Here is a 23245-nt window from a genome sequence, read left to right as displayed (position 1 = left end):
TCCAAAACTTCAGTCCTACCAAGAATAATAAACATGGACTGGATGGTGTCGAAGAGTCAGAGAAAACAGTGGTGAGAAGAAAATAATCAAGACAAAGAGAGAATTACTGAATCCGCTTTGGTTTTGCAGCTGCTGACTGTGGAGGAGCATCCTTGGATCATTCACAGGATTAGAACAGTTAACCCTTCATTATGGCCAAAAGAGATCAGCAATCACATGCCCACCGAGAGGGCACACTAGATATTAAATTTATAATGGCAGGGACTGTATCATTTTCACCACCAAAATCCTAGTGCGCTGTGCCTGGCATGTGATATGGATTTAGCGAATATATGCCGAATAACAGAAATGAAGGGAGCAGGGCCTAAAGAAAGCAGAAAACAAAAGAAAGAACAATTCGCCTGAAGGGGCTGCTAAAGAACAGCATACTAACTTGTCAATCTCTGAGAAAGTTCTCAGATCAACCCTTCTTACCTGGCATACCAAGGAGGCCACCTGGCACAGACAGCTGGGGTGCCTGTGCGAAGTTGGAGAGCATGGAACGGGCAGATGTGGGTATGCCACGCTGGAGGCTGCTTTGGGGCTGTGGAGCCTGCAACGATGAGGGACAAGTGATCATAACTTTGCCATGATGGAAGGTGAAAAGGGGAGGTAAGGGTGTGGGAGTACAGAAGAACAGTACGATTTCCCACAGAAGAAAGGACAGATTGGAATACATGGCTGACAAACCCTCAAGAGAAATCCTCACCTGCCGAAGCGTGTGATGTCTCATTATGGTCTCTTGTTTACTGACACTGGACACAGCTGGAGCCGTAGTAGGGGAAAGGGCTGCCTGCTGCTGTAATCGCTGTTCAATTTCCTGTTGGGAGTCATCAGGTCAAGTTGGGCAGGACAGCACCCAATTCCCTAACCAAAACCTAGAGGTCTTCTTATCTCTAATGTTGCCAGTTAGTCAGAGGGATATGGAAAAGGCAAAAGAGTCCGGTGGGGTGGTGCACTAAGATCTCTGGGTACAAGTAATCTACATGCTTCACTGATTAAGGAATCCCTCTCTCTGAAAGAGCTGGCTCTCAGAAGTTGGCTGGAGACATCTGGGTGGTGGCACCCACCCAGAGCTGACTGATGTAATTAAGCCTGATGAGTTACTGAGGTTTTATTTTTGACTCTTGTCTATCCATTTTCCAGAAGGCCCATGATGTTACCCTAATGGGTCTGATAGGTGGCGGGGTGGGAAATGGGATAGAGGAAAAGGATCTGAGATTCCCAACATATCCTCCCCTCTCCGAGAAACCCTCATTCTATTAATACTATAGGAGAGTTCACACACTTCAGCAGCACTCATCTTCACTCTTCACTAATCTTACTATTTTATAATCTACCTTCTCCTTTGTTGTTTCTTTGTCAAATATGGACTGCAGATAATTACTTCTCTCGAACAGATTTCTAGTACAAATATAAATCCCTTCCACCAAAATCCATTTGTTTGAGGAAATGAAGTCAAGAATAAAGGAACTTCTTGAGTGCTATCAGGGAAAGCCAAGTGTCAAGACTTTTGTCCCTTTCCTTTAACCTCAGCCATTATATGTCACTATGCTCGTACCCAATCAGAAAGAGTCGAATGGAAATGGGAAAGACAGGCTGGTAAGGAGGGAAAAAAGGGATCCCAGGCCTCTAGGTTCTAAGAACTTAGATGAGAAACCTAGATCACCTGGGCTGTGGGGATCACACAGACAACTCTTGTAAAACTAGAAGGAACTACGTTTTGGGAAAACCCAACCTAGGCAGGTGGCTGGTAAGAAGTCAGAGTTCTTACCTGTTCCTGCTGTAGGGCTTTAACAAAAGCATTTTTCAGCCGGTTGGTGTGTTCTGCCTTTAGAGCCTTCTTCTGGTTGGAGGTCATACATTGCTCACACAGAATCTTACCATTCTTTTCTTGCTTCCAGTGAGGGGTGAAATCTGTGCGGCACTGAGCACAAACAAATGGTTCAACCCGCAGAAGTGAGGCACAGCTTTTCCCTAGATGCCAAACAAAAAGAATAATCAGTGGTTTCACATTTCCTCTCTATCTCCTGTTTCTCATCATCAGATGAATCTTTTTCCAAGAGTTTATTCTGCTGAATTGAGAAGACAACATCCACTGTCATCTATATGAACCTTGCCTCCCATATCCAACCCATATAGAGGGTTTGGATTTATAAAATACTGTAGTTTATAAAATACTTTTATTTCATTTGATTGCAACAACATTAGGGAATTAGACTGTACCATCCCCATTTACAAATGAGGAAACTAAGTCTAAGAAACACAGCTCCTAAATGACAAAGCTGGGACAAGAACCCAAGTTTTCTGGTTTCCTATTACATTACACTAAGAAAATATGTGTCAATTCACAGCCAAAGGGTCCATGTAATCCAGCTAATACCTTTGCTTCTTAGCATCTCTTTACCTCAGACTGCACTTACCCCTATTTGTAATTTTTACCTATCAGTGTCTGAATTATTCACTTCACGATCTATTTATAGTCAATACTGAGCCCTTTAGGCACTTTACTATTAGGTGTTCCCTTAAATCCATATGTTTAGAAATTCAGGCTTGTGGGGAGGGTATAACTCAGTAGTAGAGTACCTGCCTATTATGCACAAGGTTCTGGGTTCAACCCTCAGTACTTCCACTAAAAATAAATAAATAAATAAACAAACCTAATTACCCACCCCCCAAAAAAACAACAACAACAAAAAAAAAGAAATTAAATTCAGGCTTAATAACTTCCTTATGTATAGACTGGATGATGTTAATACTCTGTAGTCTGGTTCAGTGTTGTTTTACAGCTTTTATGGGGTCATAGTTATCCAAATCAGTCTACTGTCTCAACTATAAGCACTCAAGTGGCAGGGACTGAATATAATAATGCAGCACAATGCCACATAAACACTGACATTAAAAGTAAGTGTTCTAGTCTTCAAATTATGCATGCATCATGCTAGGCATAATTTTAAAGAACAATATGTTGCAAAAAATTGGCAAGATATACAAAACACACAATAAAAAATAATAAGCCTAAAATATACATACAAAAAGGTTTTTGATCTGTTGCTCCCAAACAGCCTCCAAATAAGGGATGGGCGGTAGTTTGGCAATAGTAAGGAAAGATTATTTAATATTACCCAGTGCTCTGTGATCAACTCTGCCCATATCAATCAGGTTTGGCAACCTCTCGCTTAGATAAAAAGACTGACCAGAAAAAACAGTCTTACCTTGACTGTCGATGACACTCTGTACGACTTCTTCCAAGCCTACCATGTAGATGAACTCGCTATTGGCTGCACTAGGCAGGAAGTGAAGCAAGGGAGCAGGTGGTTTAGGGGGTGGAATCTCCAGGAGTGTCTTTTCCAGCTGTTTGCGAAGAGCCAATTTGGCTGCAGCCTGTGAGTTGGCAGCATCAGTCATGGCACTGGGGCTAGGAAGTGGTGAGGACACTCTGTTCACGGTCCCTGGCTGGATATGGGAGGCAAGGTTCATATAGATGGCAGAGGATGTTGTGCGCTGACAGGGAACAGAAGAACTTGACTGCTGAAATAGATTGATTATAGGGGTCAGTGATGGTATGTGGGAGAAAGGATCAATTCTTGCTTTCATGGCAGAGAATACTATCTGATTCTAGTCGAAATGATTTAGCTTCCCCCAAACTCAGAAAAAGACAGGAGGTAGCCAACTTCTTCATTGAAAAAGAACTCTGGCACACAGGAAAGAAGAATGATACTGGTCATGAACTAAAGCTGTTAAGAGATAACTGAAGATGTAGGCTGCTTTGTCATACAACCTTATGCTACTTACTCCCTAAATTCCTCTATCTCTTTCTCCTAGGCAGATTTTAGCTTACTGCTGCTCTGCTGTATATAACCTCTCTTCACTATTATATTCACATAATTCCTCAATGCTTATACTTCTGGGATCACTGTCAACCCATTAAAATTATCTTTGTTGTCCTAGGGTTTCTCAGTGTTCAAAACTTAAAATCAATGGTCCCTTTAACAGGGAAGGCAAATAAAAGACTTCTCTGTTTCCACATTGGGGTTCCCCCTTACCGGCTGGTAATTGATGGCGGGATTCATATTGGGTGTTGTGGTGCGTACAAGGCCAGGCTTAGGTGGGCCCCGCTGACCCTGTAACTGGGCTGGGTTTGGTGCAATCACACGTTGAGACATCAACATGTGTGGGAGGGTGGTATTGGTCGCTGAACGGATGACACTGTGACCCTGAAAGAGACGAGGAGGAAAAAGTACAGTCATAGGTGGTAAAATGCCCCACAAAATGCCAAAGGGAAAATACACAGCCAAATGGAAACACAGAAAAATAGTCAGATTTGGTAATTCTATCTTACTGATCTATGAGACGAATCTACCATCACTGTAAAACCTGATTAGTGGTTAGGAATTCCCTGGCTTTTTTGGTAGAAGCTATCTAACCCTATATGGAAAAGGGCCAAGCTAGAAACCTCTAGAATACAAAGACTAGAGGGAAAAGATTAGTTATTTGTCCTATTGCAGACTAAATCACACCACAAAGGATCAACAGGACTATCTATAGTAGTAACACCTCTATTAAAGCCAGGTTCTTCTATAAACCTCACAAAAGCCCCAAAACAGAGATAGGATAACAGGGTCCCCTGACACTAAGATTCCACTATGGGTCTCATACCTGTAATGTTCTCAAATTCTGAGGTTCAACCCCTTGGGCCCCGGGCCGAGAGGGAAGCTTGGATAGACCTTGCTGTCCTACATGGGCAGGAGATGGCTGAACAATAGATGCTGCATTCTGTACAACTGGAGTCTGGGAGAGAAGAGAAAATGAGACAGTGGAAAAGGCTAGTAATCACATGTAGCAATCTGGTCTACTTCTAGGCTTTTAAAACTCCTTGTCAGTCTGAAGCTCCTGTTGACCAGGAGGAAAAATAAGAGTATCAAGGTTTTCTCGAATAAGGCCCAAGATTTAAAAAAAAAAAATCACTGTTCTTGGAGACTAAAAATCATGGAACCAGAGAAGAATGAGCCACCCAGCTCCATCTACCTGGGGCGGCCCATTCTCAAACCAGTTTTTGTTCGCTTTCTGCTAGTCCCTTATTTGCTGGGCATATTACCTTCTGGACCACGTTCTCTTTCTGTAGCTGACTCTGTCTCAGTTTCTTTAACAGCACCAGTCTAGCTTCTTCCAATCGCAGCTCATCCCTCAGCTGCTTGATGAGCTGCTGCCGTTCCTCAATGCCTTTCCCCTGAGGAAACATGGAGACTTATCAGCTATGGTAGCAGGTACTCAGAGTCCTTTCCTGCAAGATGATCTTCTCTTTTAGGTCTGAAACCTTCATCTTCCACAAGCACAAGTGGCCATGGGGTTGTTATCTTTCCGTTCCTACCACACAGTATGGTATAGTGTCTGGTATAGAGTAGGTGCTCAAAAATTGCTTACAGAATGAAAGGAGAGACCACATGTAAATGCTAATTAACCAGATTCCTGACAAAACAGAAGTAAGGCCAAAGGGAGCTATTGTTTTTCTTTATAAAATAATGTTTCTAAATCTTTCATGAAGTTATGCTTCCTCTAGAAACAAATAAAAACTAAGGAATTCTTCCATAAACTGAAACCCAGGACAGAGTGCAGAAGGTATCCTTTCAGCCAAGAGTTGAGTTTACATGATTTGGAAACATGAAGTTTTCATTTTCCAAAGATAAATTATATTGAATATGCTTTTCAAACTCTCTTCTCCACTTAATTCTAACAGTCCCCCTTAAAAGGGCATATCTTTGAGTTGAGAATCACTTATGAATAGTTTCATCAATAAGTAGTTATTTAGATCCAAAATTGGGAAATGGGATTCTCAGCAAATTAAAGAGAATAGCAGAAGCAAGAAATTAAGAAAGAAATCTTTTTTTTTCTTTTTTTTTACCTTAAACATCTCTAGGTTGGCTGCTTTGAGTCTTTCTTCCATTCGGGAGCTGGAACGGGGACTGGAAGCCTCATTATCAGACAAAACAATGATGTCTGGGGAGGGAGTTAGCCTTCCTCGGTCTGGCTCACTAGAAAAGAAAAGGAAAAATTAAGGTATTTCCAACAGTGACAGTTCATAGAAAAGTTAAGAAAACTTCTTCTCTACACTGAACAAAAAAAATCCAAGGGAACTTATGTCTGTCCTGATTCACCCAGGGAAAGACAGAGACACCCAAAATAAAATAAAGGAGACATCAAGATACTGAGTGACGATGAAACCTCAGCAAAAGTACTTTTCCCATCTAAATTCCTTACATAGGATGTAGACAGAAAGATACTGATTGGCTTTAGAAATGCAAATTAAGAGATGAGTGTTTTTTATCACATTGATTTTAATCAAAATTCCAAATATCTTCCACACATCTCACTCTCCTTTGGGGTGTTTCATTAGTTACACAAAAGCTCAAGAAGGAAAGGGTTAGTTTGACAAGGGAAGAAGGGCAAAGGCAGTAGAGCCTACTTGTCCAACCAAGGTACAGATGACATGCTGCTAAGGAACCATTCATGATACTGATATAACAACATGGTACTGGCTATCTGAGGATTTACAACAGAGGAGGTTATGTGACAACTCTAGTGACAGTCTATCTTGTCAAGAGTAAAAGCAAAAGAAGGTACTGTTGTCAGTGGCTTGAGAGAATGGACAGTCCTAAATAAAATATCCGTAACTTCCTGGAGGACTGAAACTCTAGAAATAAATATATGGGACTTGCATGTACTTGCCAGAGTTCTACTTAACATCTTCCTTCAGAAATAAACTATCTAGAAATCTAAATCTTTCACACTGGCTCCCCCTATGCCCTATCTTATTTACTACACAACTCTAGTTTTGGTCTTTCTGGGACTAGCCTTAAAAGCATCATACTTGTCCCTCTAAAATAATGAAAAATAGCACTCACTGCTTAAGACCTGGATAATAAGACTCCTGTAAATACCAACTGCTTTAGGTTCCAGAAGCAATGACCATATCCTCTAATTCTCCTTTGATTTCTTAACTGAGAGATATCTTCTCAGATCCTATTTCTCTAAGATCTATAATGCAGTCAGGAGCACTGCAGGTCTGCAACAATGTGTTCTTAGGTCTTATTTAAACATGTAACTCAAAACCTTAACTGCAGATCTTTAGTCCCAAAAGCCTCTCTATCATTTCTCAGGGTTTCCTGTCTCAGGTGTTGTTGGGACTTAGACGCCTTCTGAATAAGGCACCCTGGATGGTGGGGATAGGCATTTAATTTCTCTACAGGGTAAAACTGAGTCACTAGAATCAACCAAATTAAGCTCAGGAAATAAAATAGGGAGAGAGAATGATAATGATGACTATCTTGGGAACTATTAAGTTTGTCTGGGTCGCTCTATAACCACTGGTCAGAGACACAGCAAGCTGAGAATGCAGAGCTATAGGAAAAAAAGCCACTAGAGGGAGAAAAGAAACTTTAATTCTCTAACCCCAAGTTCCAGGAATGTCTGAATTAATTTTGGGGGTGATTTTATTTATCATTTCTGTATTCTTTCATGTCCCTCATCCCTAACACTAAAGTGCGTGAACAACTTTGAGGTCTGCTAGATTTCTACTTCTACTTGATACCCTAATGTTTACATCAACAGTCAGAAGCTCTTTCCATTCTGGTCCTGGCTGGATACATACATCACAGATTATTTCTAAGCTATGGAATTCTTCCTTTCTCAATCAAATGAGTGCCACCTACTGCTTATGGACTGTCCAGCAACAGAATAGGGATAGACATTCCTGGATGGAGATTTTGAAACTGAGCGACATTTATCAGGAAGTTGTATCTGAGGAAAACCTAAGTGGTATTTTTTTCCCAGATACAATAAGACCCACATTAGATAGCTAGCACAGATAAGGAAAAGCCCAAGTCAAGTTTCATTCCTCGATTTTTTCAAAAACTTGAAAAAAAAATTGGGGGGTAGGGTACGGTAATTAGCTTTATTTATTTATTTTTTTAAACGGAGGTACTGGGGATTGAACCCAGGACCTCCTGCATGCTAAGCACAGGCTCTACCACTTGAACTATACCCTCTCCACCCTGATTTTTTTAAACACTTTTGACCTGGGATTCTAGCCTCACTTATTAAACTTTCCAGGGATAAAAATTATGTTGCTACTTTCCCAAACACATATGATTTACAATATTTGGTGTTCTTAAACATGAAACTCTACCTATTAGATATTAAAAGCCTGACTTGCTGCTGACATCACTTTGTGACTCAGACTGGCAGATTTCCAGAAACTATAAAATTCCTTATCTTTACCCAGGTAGTAAAAACAAAGCCGGAAGAGAATGAACTGCCATGTCTCACTAGCATTCCAAAACACAAGCAATGCTGGTTTTACGTATACCTCATTTCACAGATATCATAACTTGTCCAACTGATGGCACACAGACAAAAAAAAAAAGATATTTAGGCAATTAGGCAGTTATGACTATCATGTCAAGAGCCCTTCCTTCTCTCTACTTTTAAATTATCTCCTCCTTTTATCCATATCAAAGAAACCATTGTTCTCCATATAGAGCAATCTATCAATCTTGTTCACTCTTTTAAAAAGCTTGAGGCTAAATGGAAGTAGCCGTCAGTATTTCTGGTCTGGTGAAAGGGAAGAAGAGCGACAGGGACAACAGGGCCTGTTTTCCATGCAGACTGGAGATCTAGATGGTTTACATCAAGCTTCTTTTCCTGTAGGCCATTAAAACAGTTCCCAGTTTCCAAAAGTTCATCCCTCTAATAAAACTAAACACAGTGGTATGGTTGTCAGGGTAGTCTTAATTTTCAACACAGAATTATCTGAGATATAGTACAATTCCAACAGCACTAATCAGACCTTACCAAAGAGTGTAACAATGATTCTATGAAAAATATATTCAATTTCAATTTGGGATGCAAGGAATCCAGCTAACATGCTTCCTCTTCTTTGTCCCCAGTGAAGTAGAATTAGACAGTTGCTCCAGAAGTGTAAGGGTGATTATGGGGCAAGTAGGTTACTCAGGTGCATTATCTCATTCACCCACTTTTTTTCTATAAAGGATCTAAGGATCAATCTACTTTCATAACATTCTGCTGACACTACCTACAGCTCCCAAGGATTTTTCTCTTCTTCCACGACCACTAGAGAATTTACCTGAAATTTCCTAAGGGTTTTTTCATGCTATTACCAAGAATGTTCCCCCATTGGGTGTAGTTTAAAAAAATAATCCTGGTACAATACTAATAAGTAAATATTAAAAGGCAGAGAAAGAAACCAAGGTAAGATTATAACATTCCTTCCTTTTGCCTTCTTTCATCATCAGTCCACCTTAAAGATCCTGCTTTGGATCACTCCTAGGACAAAGTCAGCAAGGTTAGGTGGAGGGCAACTGAACACTGAAGAGTAATTCTCATGTCTATTATCTGTCTCTGAACCATGAATAAACTAACTGTTCTTAAAACGAGCATTGTCTATACTGTGATTCACTGTTCAGGTAGGCTCTACCCTCAGCCAGTTCTAGGTACCTCTTCTTATTGCGTTCTCCAGAGCTCCAAGTACTCAGCCTTGACAAAGGCCTGTGAAAACGTGTGCATGTGTGAAAAAGAGAGAAAGAGCACAAGCTTGGGGGAGGGTATAGCTCAAGTGGTGGAGCGCATGCTTAGCATGCACGAGGTCCTGAGTTCAATCCCCAGCACATCCATCAAAAAACTAACTAAATAAATAAACCTACTTACCTCTCCCTGCAAAAACAAACAAAAAATTTTTAAAAAAGCACAAGCTTAAGTGTACATGTACAAGTGAATGTGTATGCATATATGGGGGTTGGGAAGAGTGGCACAACTCAAGTAAGAATATAAAGAATTGGCACATGAATTGTTGACACAAGGAAAGACAAGCCACCCATGTTCTCTGATGTAATAAAAGCTGGGACTCCATAATAAACAGATCCTGAAACTCCTGGGATGATCTGAAGAAGACTATTTCCCACCATTAAAATGGCCATAAGATTAGAGTGAAAGTGTACATTAACTTACTTCTAATGGGGTATCAACTCTATAGTGCCTCCTTTATCCAGAAATGGCCACTTTATCTTAAGGATAGTAATTATAATTTTCTGTATGCTAGTAAGCAAATTTTGGAGGCACCTAGCATCATTTGGACATGCGAGGAATTCACGGTCAAGCCAAACAGCACAGGTATGTCTTCCTTCAAGAAGCTTTAGGATGAAAAATACCCTCCTCTCACTGGAATTCATTCCTTTTTCATAGGCTTAGTTTACGAGAACTAAGGAGGTAGCTGAACCAAGCCATACCTCCGTCTAGCACTCATATCCACAGGCTCATCATTGATGTTTTCTTTGCCTGGCCTTCCAGAAGTCCTGCTGTCTCCATGAGGCCTGAGATTCCCATTAAGTTTCTCTTCATAGCCCTTGACACCACTGCCATCCTGTTTGGTGGGCAAATCATGTGGCACCTCCAGATTTGCCAAATCCTTCCGTTTGAGCAGTGCCAACATTTTCAGACGTTCCATGGCCTCATGCCCCTCCATTTTGAGTCGCTTGGCCAGGACATCATCTCGCTCATCGGCTGGGTCCAAGCTCCGCTTCAACAGATTCAGGCGAAGAGCATCTTCTGTCATTCTATCCATTCTATGGAAAGAAAAATACAAGTGAGATCAGAATAAAGTCCCTTAAAAAGTCTATAAGAAAAAAGAGGATAGGGTGGTAAAGGTGTTAAGAAGAATCACAGATATATATATATGGAAGTTCAAAATTAACTGAGCTAACATTCTACCCTGTATTTTCCTAGATGATCTATATTAAAGGAGATTTCGTCACTCAAGCTCAGCAGTGAAAGTAACATTCAAATGCTTTCTAGTCATCAAGGTCCCAGCTGTACAGATGCTTGAAACCAAACACCATGCTCACCTGGATAGTCTATTAACAGTCTACAGCTCTCAAAAAAAAACACATTCTTTTATGACTGTTGGTTTGTACATGCATGCACAAAGTCAGATGCTTTGGTCTGAACTCTCATATCAAATTCTTCCCCTGGAAAAGACTCTTATGAATGGGAAGTTCTTCAGGTCACCCATGCATATCTTCAACTGGCCTACCTTATTGATGGAGAAATATGAGAAAGATGAATTACATAAACAACATCCAACAGGAACCTCAGTTGTCTAGATACAGCAAGGGTCAGAGGGGCCCACTGTTATTTGCTCTTAATTCTATACAGATGCAGCTTTAATATCTTAAGATATTTGGCTTTGTTTAATGAAGAACTCAGTTGCTTAGGATGATAAGAAATAATACGTTCTTTTCTCATATAGCAAAATTATTACAGGCAAGCTAGTTATCATTTTTCCTTCTCATTTTCACACTAACAAAAATTTTCACACTAACAAAATCAAGATGCAGAATTTCTTCAACACTTCTAAATCCAGAGTTGTCTTCCTAGTATGACAATGTGGCACTGGAAAGAAAAATTTTTGAGTCACAGAAATATAGGATTAAACTGCTACTTACTTTTTACAAGGTCAAATATTTAATAAGTTACTTTACATCCCCAAGTCTCAATTTCATATGTAAAAGTGGACACTCAGAAGAGTCTCAACAAAACTTAATTCCTATATCCTAAGGAAATGACTTCCACACCTAAGACATGAGATCATGCTTGATAACTTGTAGACTCAAGAAGTAGGACAGAAGACTTCCAATGTTAACTGGTGTTCTTGCAAAGATAAATATGTATGTGCTTGAGGCATCTTCCTGTAGTGCAGAGTACAGCAAGAGCTGTCTGACTCTCTGCTAGTTATAATGAAGAAAAAGAGTAACCAACAAAAGAATTTCCAACAAAAGGAAACAGACCTTTTGGAGACCAGAGAAAAGCTGTAACTCAGATCTCTGAATTTTCAGATAATGTTTCTTAATTCTTTCTTTTTTAAAGAACAGCTCTGTTGAAATATAATTCACATATCATTGTAAACTGACTACACTTCAATAAAAAAATTCACATATCACACAATTCACCTATTTAGAGTGTATAACTGAATGGTCTATAGTATGTTCACAGAGTTGTGCAACCATCACCACAATCAATATAAGAACATTTTCATAATCTCCTCCCTAAAAAAACCATGCCCCATTAGCAGTCACTCTCCCCAATATACTTTCTGTCTCTAAATTTGCCTATTCTGGACTTTTTATATAAATGAAATCATATAATATGTGTTTTTTGTGACTGACTTCTTTCACTTAGCATTATGCTTTCAAGGTTCACTCATGTTATATAGCATGTATCATATCTTTTATGGCCAAATGATATTCCATGGCATAGATATATATTTTGTTTATTCACTTCTCAACTAATAGACATTTGGTTTTTCCTACTCTTTACTATTATGAATAATGCTGCTACTGAACTTTTATATACAAGTTACAAAACATATGCTACAAAACATATGGACATATGTTTTCAATTCTCTTGGGTATACACCTATGAGTAGAACTGCTGGGTCCTAAAGTAACCCTCTTTTTAACATTTTGAAGAATTGTTAGGCTGTTTTCCAAAGTGGTTGTGCCATTTTACATTACCACTAGCAGTGTATAAGGGTTCTAATTTCTCCATTTCCCCTTAATTCTCTTTCAACAGCTTCAAATCTGAAACATTACAGCAGATATAAACATTCTTTAGCTACAGGTCCCTCAAAGATTTGTTATTTTGACATATGTTACTTCTGAAGTGGTTTACCTTTGAAAAATACCCCCAGTTAAGAGTGACTGTAAAGTTGAATGCTACAGAACATCAAAAGTTAAGCCCTAACTTCACAGTAACAATGTCCCGGGTAACTCTATCAACACCTCATATTGAGAATGACTGAGAATACCATGGTGAGTTACAGAGGTTGAAAAGTTTGTCACTCAACTAATTATACACCTAGATGCAAAAAGTACTTTAGAAAAGTACACAGCAAAAAAAAAAAAAGTACACAGCAAGATAAACAAATATCTATTAACACAGTACAGTGTTCCAAGTTCCAAGATAAATTATATTCATGAGCACTGAAAATGTATGACAAAACGACAAAATTCAATCACCTGGAGCTAAATTGAGTTTGGGATGCCATCATCTTGGTTTTTTCAACTGAGTTTGATACAAATAGTCGAAATCAATTCAAATAAATTCCCTTTATTATACTCTGACATAAACAGGTACACTGGAAGTTGGAAGAAGCCAGAGCCAGATATGTGAATGTCTGAGGTAAATAATCTTTCCCCAAAGATGGCTTGAAAACTTTTGACCAAATTTTCCTTGCCCACTCTTGACTTCACTGTCTAAAAGGCACAACTTTATGTACTCGGAGCCTGTCTCAAAAGTCAATGAAATATGGATCAATCCTGAAAACAGCATGCTAAGTGAAATGTCAGACACAGAAGGACAAATATTTTATGGTTCCACTTATATGAGGTACCTAGAATAGGTTCACAGAGATAGAAAGTAGAATAGAGGCTGCCAGTGGCTGGGGGTGGAGAGAAGGTAATGAGTTATTTAACGGGAACAGAGTCTCTGGGATGAAAAGAGAGTTCTCAAATGGATAGCAGTGATGGATGCACAACACTCTGAATGTATTTAAAGCTGAACTGTACACTTAAAAGTGGTTAAAATAGTAGATCTTATGTTATGTATATTTTGCCATAATAAGAAAAAAATCCAATGTAATTGAGACTGATTTTAAAAATGGGCACAAGAGATCTTTTTGGGGTGATGAAAATGTTCTAAAACTGGATTGTGGTGATAAGTTGCACAACTCTGTAAATTTACTTTTAAAAAAATTACTGAATCATACACTTACACTCCAATAACGTTGTAAAATTAGTATTCAATGTAAGTGTGTCACATAAAAATTCCTCTCCAAAAAGTAACACAAAAATTCTGTAAAATGAATGTTGTATGTTGCTTTTTAATGCCTAATCAAATTTTTCTGATTCTTCTAGGCTGCAAACAGCTAATATTTCTTAAGTACCTACCTAAAAGCCAAACATGCTACTAGGCACTATCATGTGTTCTTATTTACATCTCCTCAACAAGTCACGTAAGTAAGTGATATTATCCCTACTTTAGAGGTAGAAAAAGTGTCAAATCAAGGATCCCAAGACTGTAAAGCTTTGGATTGTGAATCTGGAATTCCAACGCAGGTCTAGCTTACTTCAAAAATCTATTATATAGTACATCTCCTGGCTCAGAGCTAGATAATCTTAAGAAGCAGTGTTGTGTATTCATGTATTTGCACATGCATCCAATTCTTCCATCCCCCACAAATATTAAGTATATACTATGTGCCAAGTTCAGGGCTAAGTACTAGGAGTAAAGATTACAAAAGACTAGGTCAATGTCTTTAACAATTTCATTTGATAGGAGACAGATGTGCATATAACTAAAGTAAGTACTTAGATGTTTACATGAACTCATTTTCTCTGCCTTCCCTATATTCTGCTTTTCTCCCTCCTATCTCAGTGAAGAGAAAACAATTCATCCAGAGGCAAAAGCCAGAAGCCTGAGAATCATCCTTGACTTTTCCAGACTCTTAAATCTAAGTCACCAAGTTCTATCAGTTCTATTCTTTTCCTCCAAATGAAAAAATATATAGCCCTGGAGTGTTCCTGCTGGCAGCCACCTTGTGACCATGAGGGAAGGCAGCCTGCAGATAAAGCAGACACTGTACACAGCAGAGCATTTAAACAAGAGCTAATAACATAGCTGTGCCACCAGATCAGACTACTCTGAAGCTAGTGTCTGGATTCTTGCTACACAGGCCAATAAATTCCCTTAATGTTTAAGCCAGTATGAACTGTGTTTTCTGTTACCTAAACTGAAAATATCCTAAAGGATAACTGTCAGAAGTGCTGAAATGAAATCAAGATGGAGATATCCAATAAACAGGGAGATACATGGCATGCAAACAAGAGAGCCAGAGTTCAGACCAGAGTTAGAGATAAATATTTGAACAGGTAAAGGAGGTAATTAATGAATGGGGATGAGTGAAACTGCCCGGGGGGAGGGGGAAAAGTATACAGTCAGAAGGAAAAGGGTCAAATATAGAACCTTGGGCAATATCTACATTTAAGGATTGGTTGGTCAGAGAAAACTAAGAGTGAACGAGGGGGAAACTAGGAAAGCATAACATGTCAATAAATTACAGGAGAGTTTCAAGAAGAGTAGTTATTTGTGTCCAAGAATTACAGCAGAAGAAATGCAGGCAGCTTTAAATTTTCTAAGACTGTTGTAAAAAAACAAGAAAGGTCAGATAGTAACACAACTCTAGATTCATTCTTGTCAAGTTTTTGACTCACTGTTACTCCCAAACCAAATTACAGGTCTGCAACAAAGACAGGATCCTGAGACAGAAGAGGATGAAGGGATAGAGAAGGTGAGCAAAGTGAATTAACATCTACTGAGTTGCCTGATATTTACTAGGCAAATGTGTAAGGTCCTTTATATTTATTCCCCCATTTAATCATATTAGAGAACGATTTTAATTTCCAGCTAAGTCTGAAAACCTCCAATTCTCAAAAATGATGAAATTTAAACCTATATATAGTCATATAACATGACTTTTAAGTTTAAAGTAGCAATAGCCTATAGACTGTAAGATGGTTTTTATTTAATGAAGAGTTCTTAGTATTTATACTGAATGAGACAGCAATCCTTACAAAGTAAAACAGTATTTCTTTAACACATAAAAAAAGTTTAAAAAAGTATTCTGGTTTCAAAATTCTAAGTAGGGATGTAAGGACTTTCTTTAAAAAAATACACCTTTCTCACAAATTCTAGTAAGTGTTTACCTTCTTAAAGTCTAAAGACTTTTAAATGAATATTAATAAGTGAGGGAAATTATTTTCATTTCTATTTCTACTATTTTTATTTAGTGATTTCTCTCCCTCTGACCCAGTCTTCCAAATGGTCAAAATACAGAGCTGAAGAGAACTTTAGTGTTGTACCCAATGAAGAGAGTGTGTGTTCTCTTTATTATGAAACATCTCAATCATGGATATAAGCATAGAGAATAATAAACAGAAAATATTTTATCTGTATTTAATTTTTATTCAATTTTTAAACTTTGAGGTAATTGTAGACTCATATAAAATTTTAAGAAATAATACAGAAAGATTCCATATATCCTTTACCTAGTTTTCCTCAATGTTAACATCTTGCAAAACTATAAGATATCACAACCAAATTATCAACATTGACATAATCTACAGATTTTATCCAGATTTCCCCAGTTATACTTGTATTCATTTCTGCTAGTTCTATACAATTTTATCACATTCATAGGATCATGTATCCACCACGGTCAAGACAGAACAATTCCATCACCTCAAGGATCCCTCATGTTGCCCTTTATAACCACATTTACCTTATTCCCCCACCATCCCCAGCCACAACCCAAATCCTGGTGAATCTGTTTTCCATATTTAAACTTTTATCTTTTCAAAAATATTATATAATTGAAATCATCCAGTACTTTGGGACTGGCCTTTTTCATTCAGTGTAATTCTCTTGGTATTCATTCAAGTTGTTGCATATACCAATAGTTTGTTCCTTTTTTTACTGCTGAGTAGTAGTCCATGGTATGGATGTACCACATTTACTTACCCACTGAAGGACAGCTGAGTTGTTCTTAGGTTTTTTAGAAAACAGTTATTTATTTATTAATTAAATAAGGCTGCTATGAACATTCATACACAAGTTTTTGTAGGAGCGTAAGTTTTCATTTATCTGGGATAAATGCTCAAGAATTTATAAGAAACTGCTAATCTATTTTCCAGAGTAGCTGTACCACCACATATTCCCACAATGCTTGAGAAGTTCAGTTTCTTCATATTCTGGCTAGTATTTGGTGTTGTCATTATATTTTAGTTAAGCATTCTGATAGGTATATAGTGATATTTCACTGTGGTTTTAATTTACATTTCCCTAATGGTTAATGATATTAAACATTTTTTATGTGCTTTTATTTGCCATTTGTAAATCCTCTTTTGTGGAACTTCTGTTCATGTCTTTTGCCCATTTTCTAACTGAATTGTTCTGTTTTTTCAGTTGTGTTTTGAAAGTTCTTTACATATTCTAGATACTAGCCACTTGTCATATATATGACTTCCTATTTTTAGTGAATTAAACATCACAGATAGTTGAAGCACTCCATGTAACCTCACCCCCAAACCATTCTCTACCCTCTTCTTCCCTCCCCAGAGAAAGGCATTATGATGGATTTGTTATCATTCTACTACACACATACGTATCCATAAATAATATATAGTCTAGTTTGTGTTTTTATAAATTATATTTTTAAAAGTTGCTCTTGAATATATCTTTTCATTTTGCTTTTCAATATTTCATTTTTTAATATTTAAAATTTATCCAAGTAAATGCACGAAGCTCCAGTTCATTTAACTGCTGTGTAGAACTCCACAGCAAAAATATATGATTTAGTAATCCATTCTCCAGTTCACACTAAGGATCAATTTGTTGATGTTAATGATGCCATGAATTCCATTTCTGGTCAAGAAGGTGTAAAACAGGCCAAATTTACCCCCCCCCACCTAAAAAACAAAAAACCTCCAAACAAAATACATGAAACAAGGGTTTTCAAGATGCTAGACATCAGGCAACAAAGGACAGTGATATCAGAGGGACAAGAAACAAACGAGGTGAACTCTACAGCTGCACTCATTTATTGCCAAAAGAGTGTTTCTGGGACATGATGTGGTCAGGGGGAAATGAAGTAGAGCCAGGCAGACTCTTGAGTTGAAGAGATGGAGATGAGAGTAAAAGGGTATAGAGAGACAAAGACAACTAGATTTCAAAAAGGACAAAGTATCATAGAAGTAAGAGCTGCAGAAAAATGGTTATCATAAAAAAGACAGATAGCACTGAACGTGTAGAGAAACTGGAAACTTCATACACTGCTGGAAGGAATGTAAAATGGTACAATCACTCTGGAAAAGAGTTGGCAGTTCCTTACAAAGTTAAACATAGAGTCACTATATGACTCAGCAATTCCATTGCTAGGTGTACACCCAAGAGAACTAAAAACATCATCTCCACACAAAATCTGTACAGGAGTGCTCACAGCAGCATTATTCATTAATAGCCAAAAAGATGAAACCAAACATCCATCAACTGATGAACAGATAAACAAAATGTGGTATATCCATACAATGCAATATTATACTGCCATAAAAAGGAATGATGTGTTGATACGTGTACAACATAGATGAAACTCGAAAAACATTATGCTAAGTAAAGGAAGCCAGTCACAAAAGGCCTTATATTATATGATTCCATTTATATGAAAAGTCCCAAAATAGGCAATCTATGGAAACAGAAAGTAGACAGTGGTTGCCTAGGGCTGAGGAGAGGGGCAAAATAGTGATTGACTGCTAATGGGTATGGGGGTTCTTTTTGGAGTGATGAAATAGTTCTAATCTAGGATTGTGGTGACAGATGCACAACTCTGTGACTAAAACCACAAAACTGTACACTCTAAAAAGGTGAATTTTATGGTTATGTGAAATATATCTCAATAAAAATGTTTAAAAATACAATGAATGATCTTAAGAGCAGATTAGATATAGGAAAAAAGGCTAGTGAACCAGAAGACATAGCAATAAACACTCTAAAATCAAACAAAGATAGAAAACAGAAAAAATAAGAAGAGCTTCAGGGGACTGGGAAACAACTTTAAGCAGCCTAGTATACAGATAATTGGAGTTCCTCAAAGAAAGGAGAAAGATGAAGCAAGAAAAAATATATGAAGAAATAAGGGCCAAAATGAATGAAAACCATAAACCTATAAATCCAAGAACCCCAACAAACCCCAAACACAAGAAACATGAAAACTGTAGCAAGAAACATCATAATCAAGGTGCTCAAAACTACTATAAAATCTTAAAAGCAGCCAAAGTGGGAGGGGAAAAGACATCATATGTAAAGATAAATTAGATTTCTTGCTGGAAACAATGTAAAAGAGATGACAGCAACACCTTTAAAATATTGAAAGAAAAAAATCTGACAATCTAAAAATACCATACCTGTCAAAAAAGTCTTTTAAAAACAAAGATGAAATAAAAACCTTTCAGTTATTTTAAATTTCCTTATCAATCTTCTCCTTTACAATTTATATTTATTTGCAGCTTAGAAGTTCCCCTAATTAATGATCTCAAAGCTTCCTTTGTCTGTTATTCATATGGAGACATAACTTTCTGGTCAGTATTTGCCTGGAACATCTTTTTCCATTCGTAATGTCAATTTCTTTGCTTTTCGACAGTATTTACCTGAAACTGTTTTTCCATTCAATCTGATAATCTATTTCTTTATCTAGTTTAGCCCATTTATATTTATCATGATTCCTAATATATCTGGTTTTATTTCTACCAGCTTCTGTTCTTTTATTCCTTCTACTGACTGGATTTAAGTTTTCTTTATTCATTTTTCTCTTTTATTTCAGTCTTAACTTATTTTTAGCTCATATCAAATTAGTCATTCTTATTAGAGCATTATATATAGTCAAAGCTAATTTAGATTTACCCACATTTTTTCCCCTGCCATTCCTACTGTATTCAGTTCTTTCTTCCCAATGCATATCCTTTATGTTCTTTTAATATAATACTTAAATGGTAAACATGCTCATGTCTGCCTAAAAATGTTTTCATTTCATCCTCTAAAAACAGCATATAGTTCTAGCTGACTTATTTTCTCTCCATACTTTGAAAATATTATTTCCTTGGTATCTTGTTTTTGTTGAGAAGTTTTAAGTATAATCTTCATTCCTTTGCAGTAATCTGTTTTTTCCTCTCTGGTTGCTTTCATAAGTTCTTTGTCTTTATTTATTTATTTATTTTTTTGGCAGGGGGAGGTAATTATAAGTTCTTTGTCTTTGATGTTCTACAAAACTATAGTATCATTAATGTGTTTAGTTTTATTTATCCTTTCAGAATTCACTGTTTATTCCTCAAGTTGAAGAAACATACATTTAGCAATTTTAGAAAATTCTTAGCCATTATTTCTTTGAATATTGCTACTCTTTCCATTTTCTCAATTCTATCCTAGAACCCCTGTAAGAGGTATCCTGGACCATTCCATTCTGGTTTCCATGTCTCAGTCTTCTTTTTTTTTTTTTTGTATTTTCCATTTCTTTGTATCTCTATGCTGCATTTTGCATAATTTCCTACTGCTCTTTATTCTCTCTTCAGTTATGTTGAATACACTGTTGAAAAACACATCTGGTTGTTCTCTCTTCTGAGACAGACCGCACTCTGTCTATGGAGTGTGTGTCTACTAAGCACCCAATCCCCAAACCTCATGTCCTTTCCCTGGCCTTCTGAAACAGCCTGCACTCTGTCTATGGAGCATGTAACTCTGTAAATAAATCTACCTTCATTCAAAAAAAATAATCTACTGAGATTTCACTGATATACTGAAGAACAGATAAACCTTGGATGTATATTAGAATTATCTGAGGAAATATATACATTAAAAAAAAATTCATACCATAGGTCCCACTCCTAAAGATTGATTTAAGTGTCTGCCATGGGACTCAAGCCTCATACTTTAATGAATTCCCCAAATGATTCCATTATTCAGCCAATGTTGAGAATCATCCCATTTTCATATTAACTTGGTATATTATTTCTCACCTTGAGAAAAATGTTCCTATGACCTCCTGTCCTATTCCATTTACTGCTCCATTTCCCTGTGCACTCTACAGCAAAAGTCCTGAAAAGTGCTATTCATGCTGTCTCCACTTTCTCTCCTATTTTCCTCTTGAAACTACTTCAGCTCAGATTTTGTCCCCATTAATATAAAGAGACCATCTTTTTCCACATCACTAATTAACTTCATGTTGTCATATCCAATAGCTTTTTTTAAAAAATCAATTCTCATTTTACTTGAACTTTCAGCAGCATTTAACTAAATCAACATTCCTTCCTTTAAATACTTTCTTCACTTGGCCTTCAAGACTTTACACATCTGGGGTTCTCATCCTATATTCATGACCCATGTATTCTTTCTTATTTTTACTGACATAATTGACATACAATATTATATTAGTTTCAGATGTACATAATTATTGATATTTGAATATACTCTGAAGTAATCACCACAATAAGAATGGTTAACATGCATCACCATACAGAGTAACACATTTTTTTCTTGGGATGAAAACTTTTAAGATCTACTCTCTCAGTAACTTTCAAATACACACAACAGTATTATTAAAAGAATGAAAGACTGCCATTTGCAGCAACATGGATGGACTCAGAGAATATTATACTTAATGAAATCAGAGAAAGACAAATACTATATGACATCACTTATATGTGGAACCTAAAAAATAATACAAATGAATCTATATACAAAAAAAAGAAACAGACTCACAGACACAGAAAACAAACTTATAGTTACCAAAGGGGAAGGGAAAGGATACATTAGGAGTATGGAATCAACAGATACAAACTACTATACATAAAACAGATAAGCAACAAGGATTTGCTATATAGTACAGGGAATAATACTCAATATCTTATAATAACCTATAATGGAAAATAATCTGAAAAAATATATATAACTGAATCATTTTGCTATACACTTGAAACTAACACAATATTATATATCAACTATACTTCAATTTTTTTAAAAAGTATTATTAACTATAGTCACCATGCTGTACATCTTTGTGATTTACTTATAACTGGAAGTTTGAACTTTTTGATCACCTTTAGCCATTTTGCCCTGTCCCCCCAACACCTTGGCAACCACCAATCTGTCCTCTGTATCTATGAGTTTAGGTTTTTTGTTTTGTTTTGTTTAGATTCAACATATAAGTGAGATCATACTGTATTTGTCTTTCTCTGTCTGACTTATTTCACTGAGGATAAAGTCCTCAAGGGTCCATCTATGTTGTCACAAATGGCAAGATTTCCTTCTTTTTTTTATGGCTAATAATTCCATTGTATGTGTGTGTGTATGTGTGCATGCACACACATGCATTCACATATATATCACATTTTCTTTATCCATTCATCCACCAATGGACACTCTTGTTGCTTCTAGGTCTTGGCTATTGTAAATACGACTGCAAAAAACAGGGGGGTATGTTATCTATTCAAGTTAGTGTTTTCTTGTCTTCAGATAAAAACCCAGAAGTGGAATTGCTGGATCACTTGGTAGTTCTAGTTTTAATTTTTTTGAGGAATCTCCACATTGTTTTTCATAGTGGCTACTCCATTTTACACTCCCACCAACAGTGCACAAGGATTCCTTTTTCTCCATCCTCACCAACACTATATAATTTCTTACTGTCTTTTTGATAATAGCCATTCTAACAAGTGTGAGTTATATCTCAGGGGATTTGCACTCCCCTGATAATCACTGATGCTGAACACCTCTTCATGTACCTGTTAGCCATCTGTATGTCTTCATGACCATTTATTCTTACTCTCCTTCACTAGTTTCTACTCATCTTTCTAATTCTAACTGTAAGCATGCCCTTGGACTCAATCTTGTACCTTTTCTTTATTTGTACTCACTCCCTACATAATCTCACACATTCCTATGGCTTTAAAGAGCAACTAAATGCTAATTCCCAAATATATATTCCTAGAATTCATCTCTCCTCTAAAATTCTCTTTATATATTCAACTGCCTAATTAACATCTCCATTTGGATGTCACTTTATGAACTGACATTTTATGAACTTATGCCCAAAACTGAATTGCTGAACTCCCCAAATGAAAACTTTCTCTTCTCCTAGTGTTTCCCACCTCAGTAAACACCACCATTTAACCAATTGCCAAACCAAACACTAAGGAGCCATTCTTGGTTCCTTTTTCTCACACCCAACATGCATTCCATCTGTAAATTCTGTTAGCACTACTTTTCAAATATATTTCAAATCTGACCCTTTATCACCACTTTCATATTATTCTAGTCCAAGCTATTGTCATCTCCTGCCCAGACCACAGTAACTTTTGTTAACTCTGTTTTCGCTCTTGCTCTTCTTCAGTCTATGTTCCATAGAGAAACCAGAGTAATCTTCCTAACACTAAGTGAGATTATATCATTCCTCTGTTTAAAATGCTTTAATGGCATCTGTGGTGGTTTACAAACAACGTCCCCCTCCAAATTCTCTGACATACCTCACATAATGAGG

The 23245-nt window shown here is 37.1% G+C and overlaps 1 protein-coding gene across 3 annotated transcripts in view; it reads right to left on the bottom strand.

Moving 5' to 3' along the window:
* GATAD2B (GATA zinc finger domain containing 2B) overlaps positions 1-23245 on the bottom strand; it is a 73570-nt gene that overhangs the window by 6175 nt on the left and 44150 nt on the right. For 2 of the 3 annotated variants that reach the window (XM_072946512.1, XM_072946515.1), the window contains exons 2-10: positions 10341-10676; positions 5942-6071; positions 5138-5269; positions 4699-4830; positions 4086-4256; positions 3255-3570; positions 1814-2016; positions 749-859; positions 475-592 (exon numbers count right to left, since the gene is read on the bottom strand). In XM_072946512.1, coding sequence (XP_072802613.1) covers positions 475-592; positions 749-859; positions 1814-2016; positions 3255-3570; positions 4086-4256; positions 4699-4830; positions 5138-5269; positions 5942-6071; positions 10341-10675 — 1648 coding nt within the window. In that variant the 5' untranslated portion in view covers position 10676. The remainder of the gene's footprint in view (positions 1-474; positions 593-748; positions 860-1813; positions 2017-3254; positions 3571-4085; positions 4257-4698; positions 4831-5137; positions 5270-5941; positions 6072-10340; positions 10677-23245) is intronic. The other variant, XM_072946514.1, reaches the window with a different exon arrangement.

The sequence above is a fragment of the Vicugna pacos genome, chromosome 21 (genome assembly GCF_048564905.1).
Source record: "Vicugna pacos chromosome 21, VicPac4, whole genome shotgun sequence".
Taxonomy (NCBI): Eukaryota; Metazoa; Chordata; class Mammalia; order Artiodactyla; family Camelidae; genus Vicugna; species Vicugna pacos.
The sequence above is the reverse complement of the archived record's forward strand: the minus strand, read 5'-3'. Positions and strand labels throughout refer to the sequence as shown.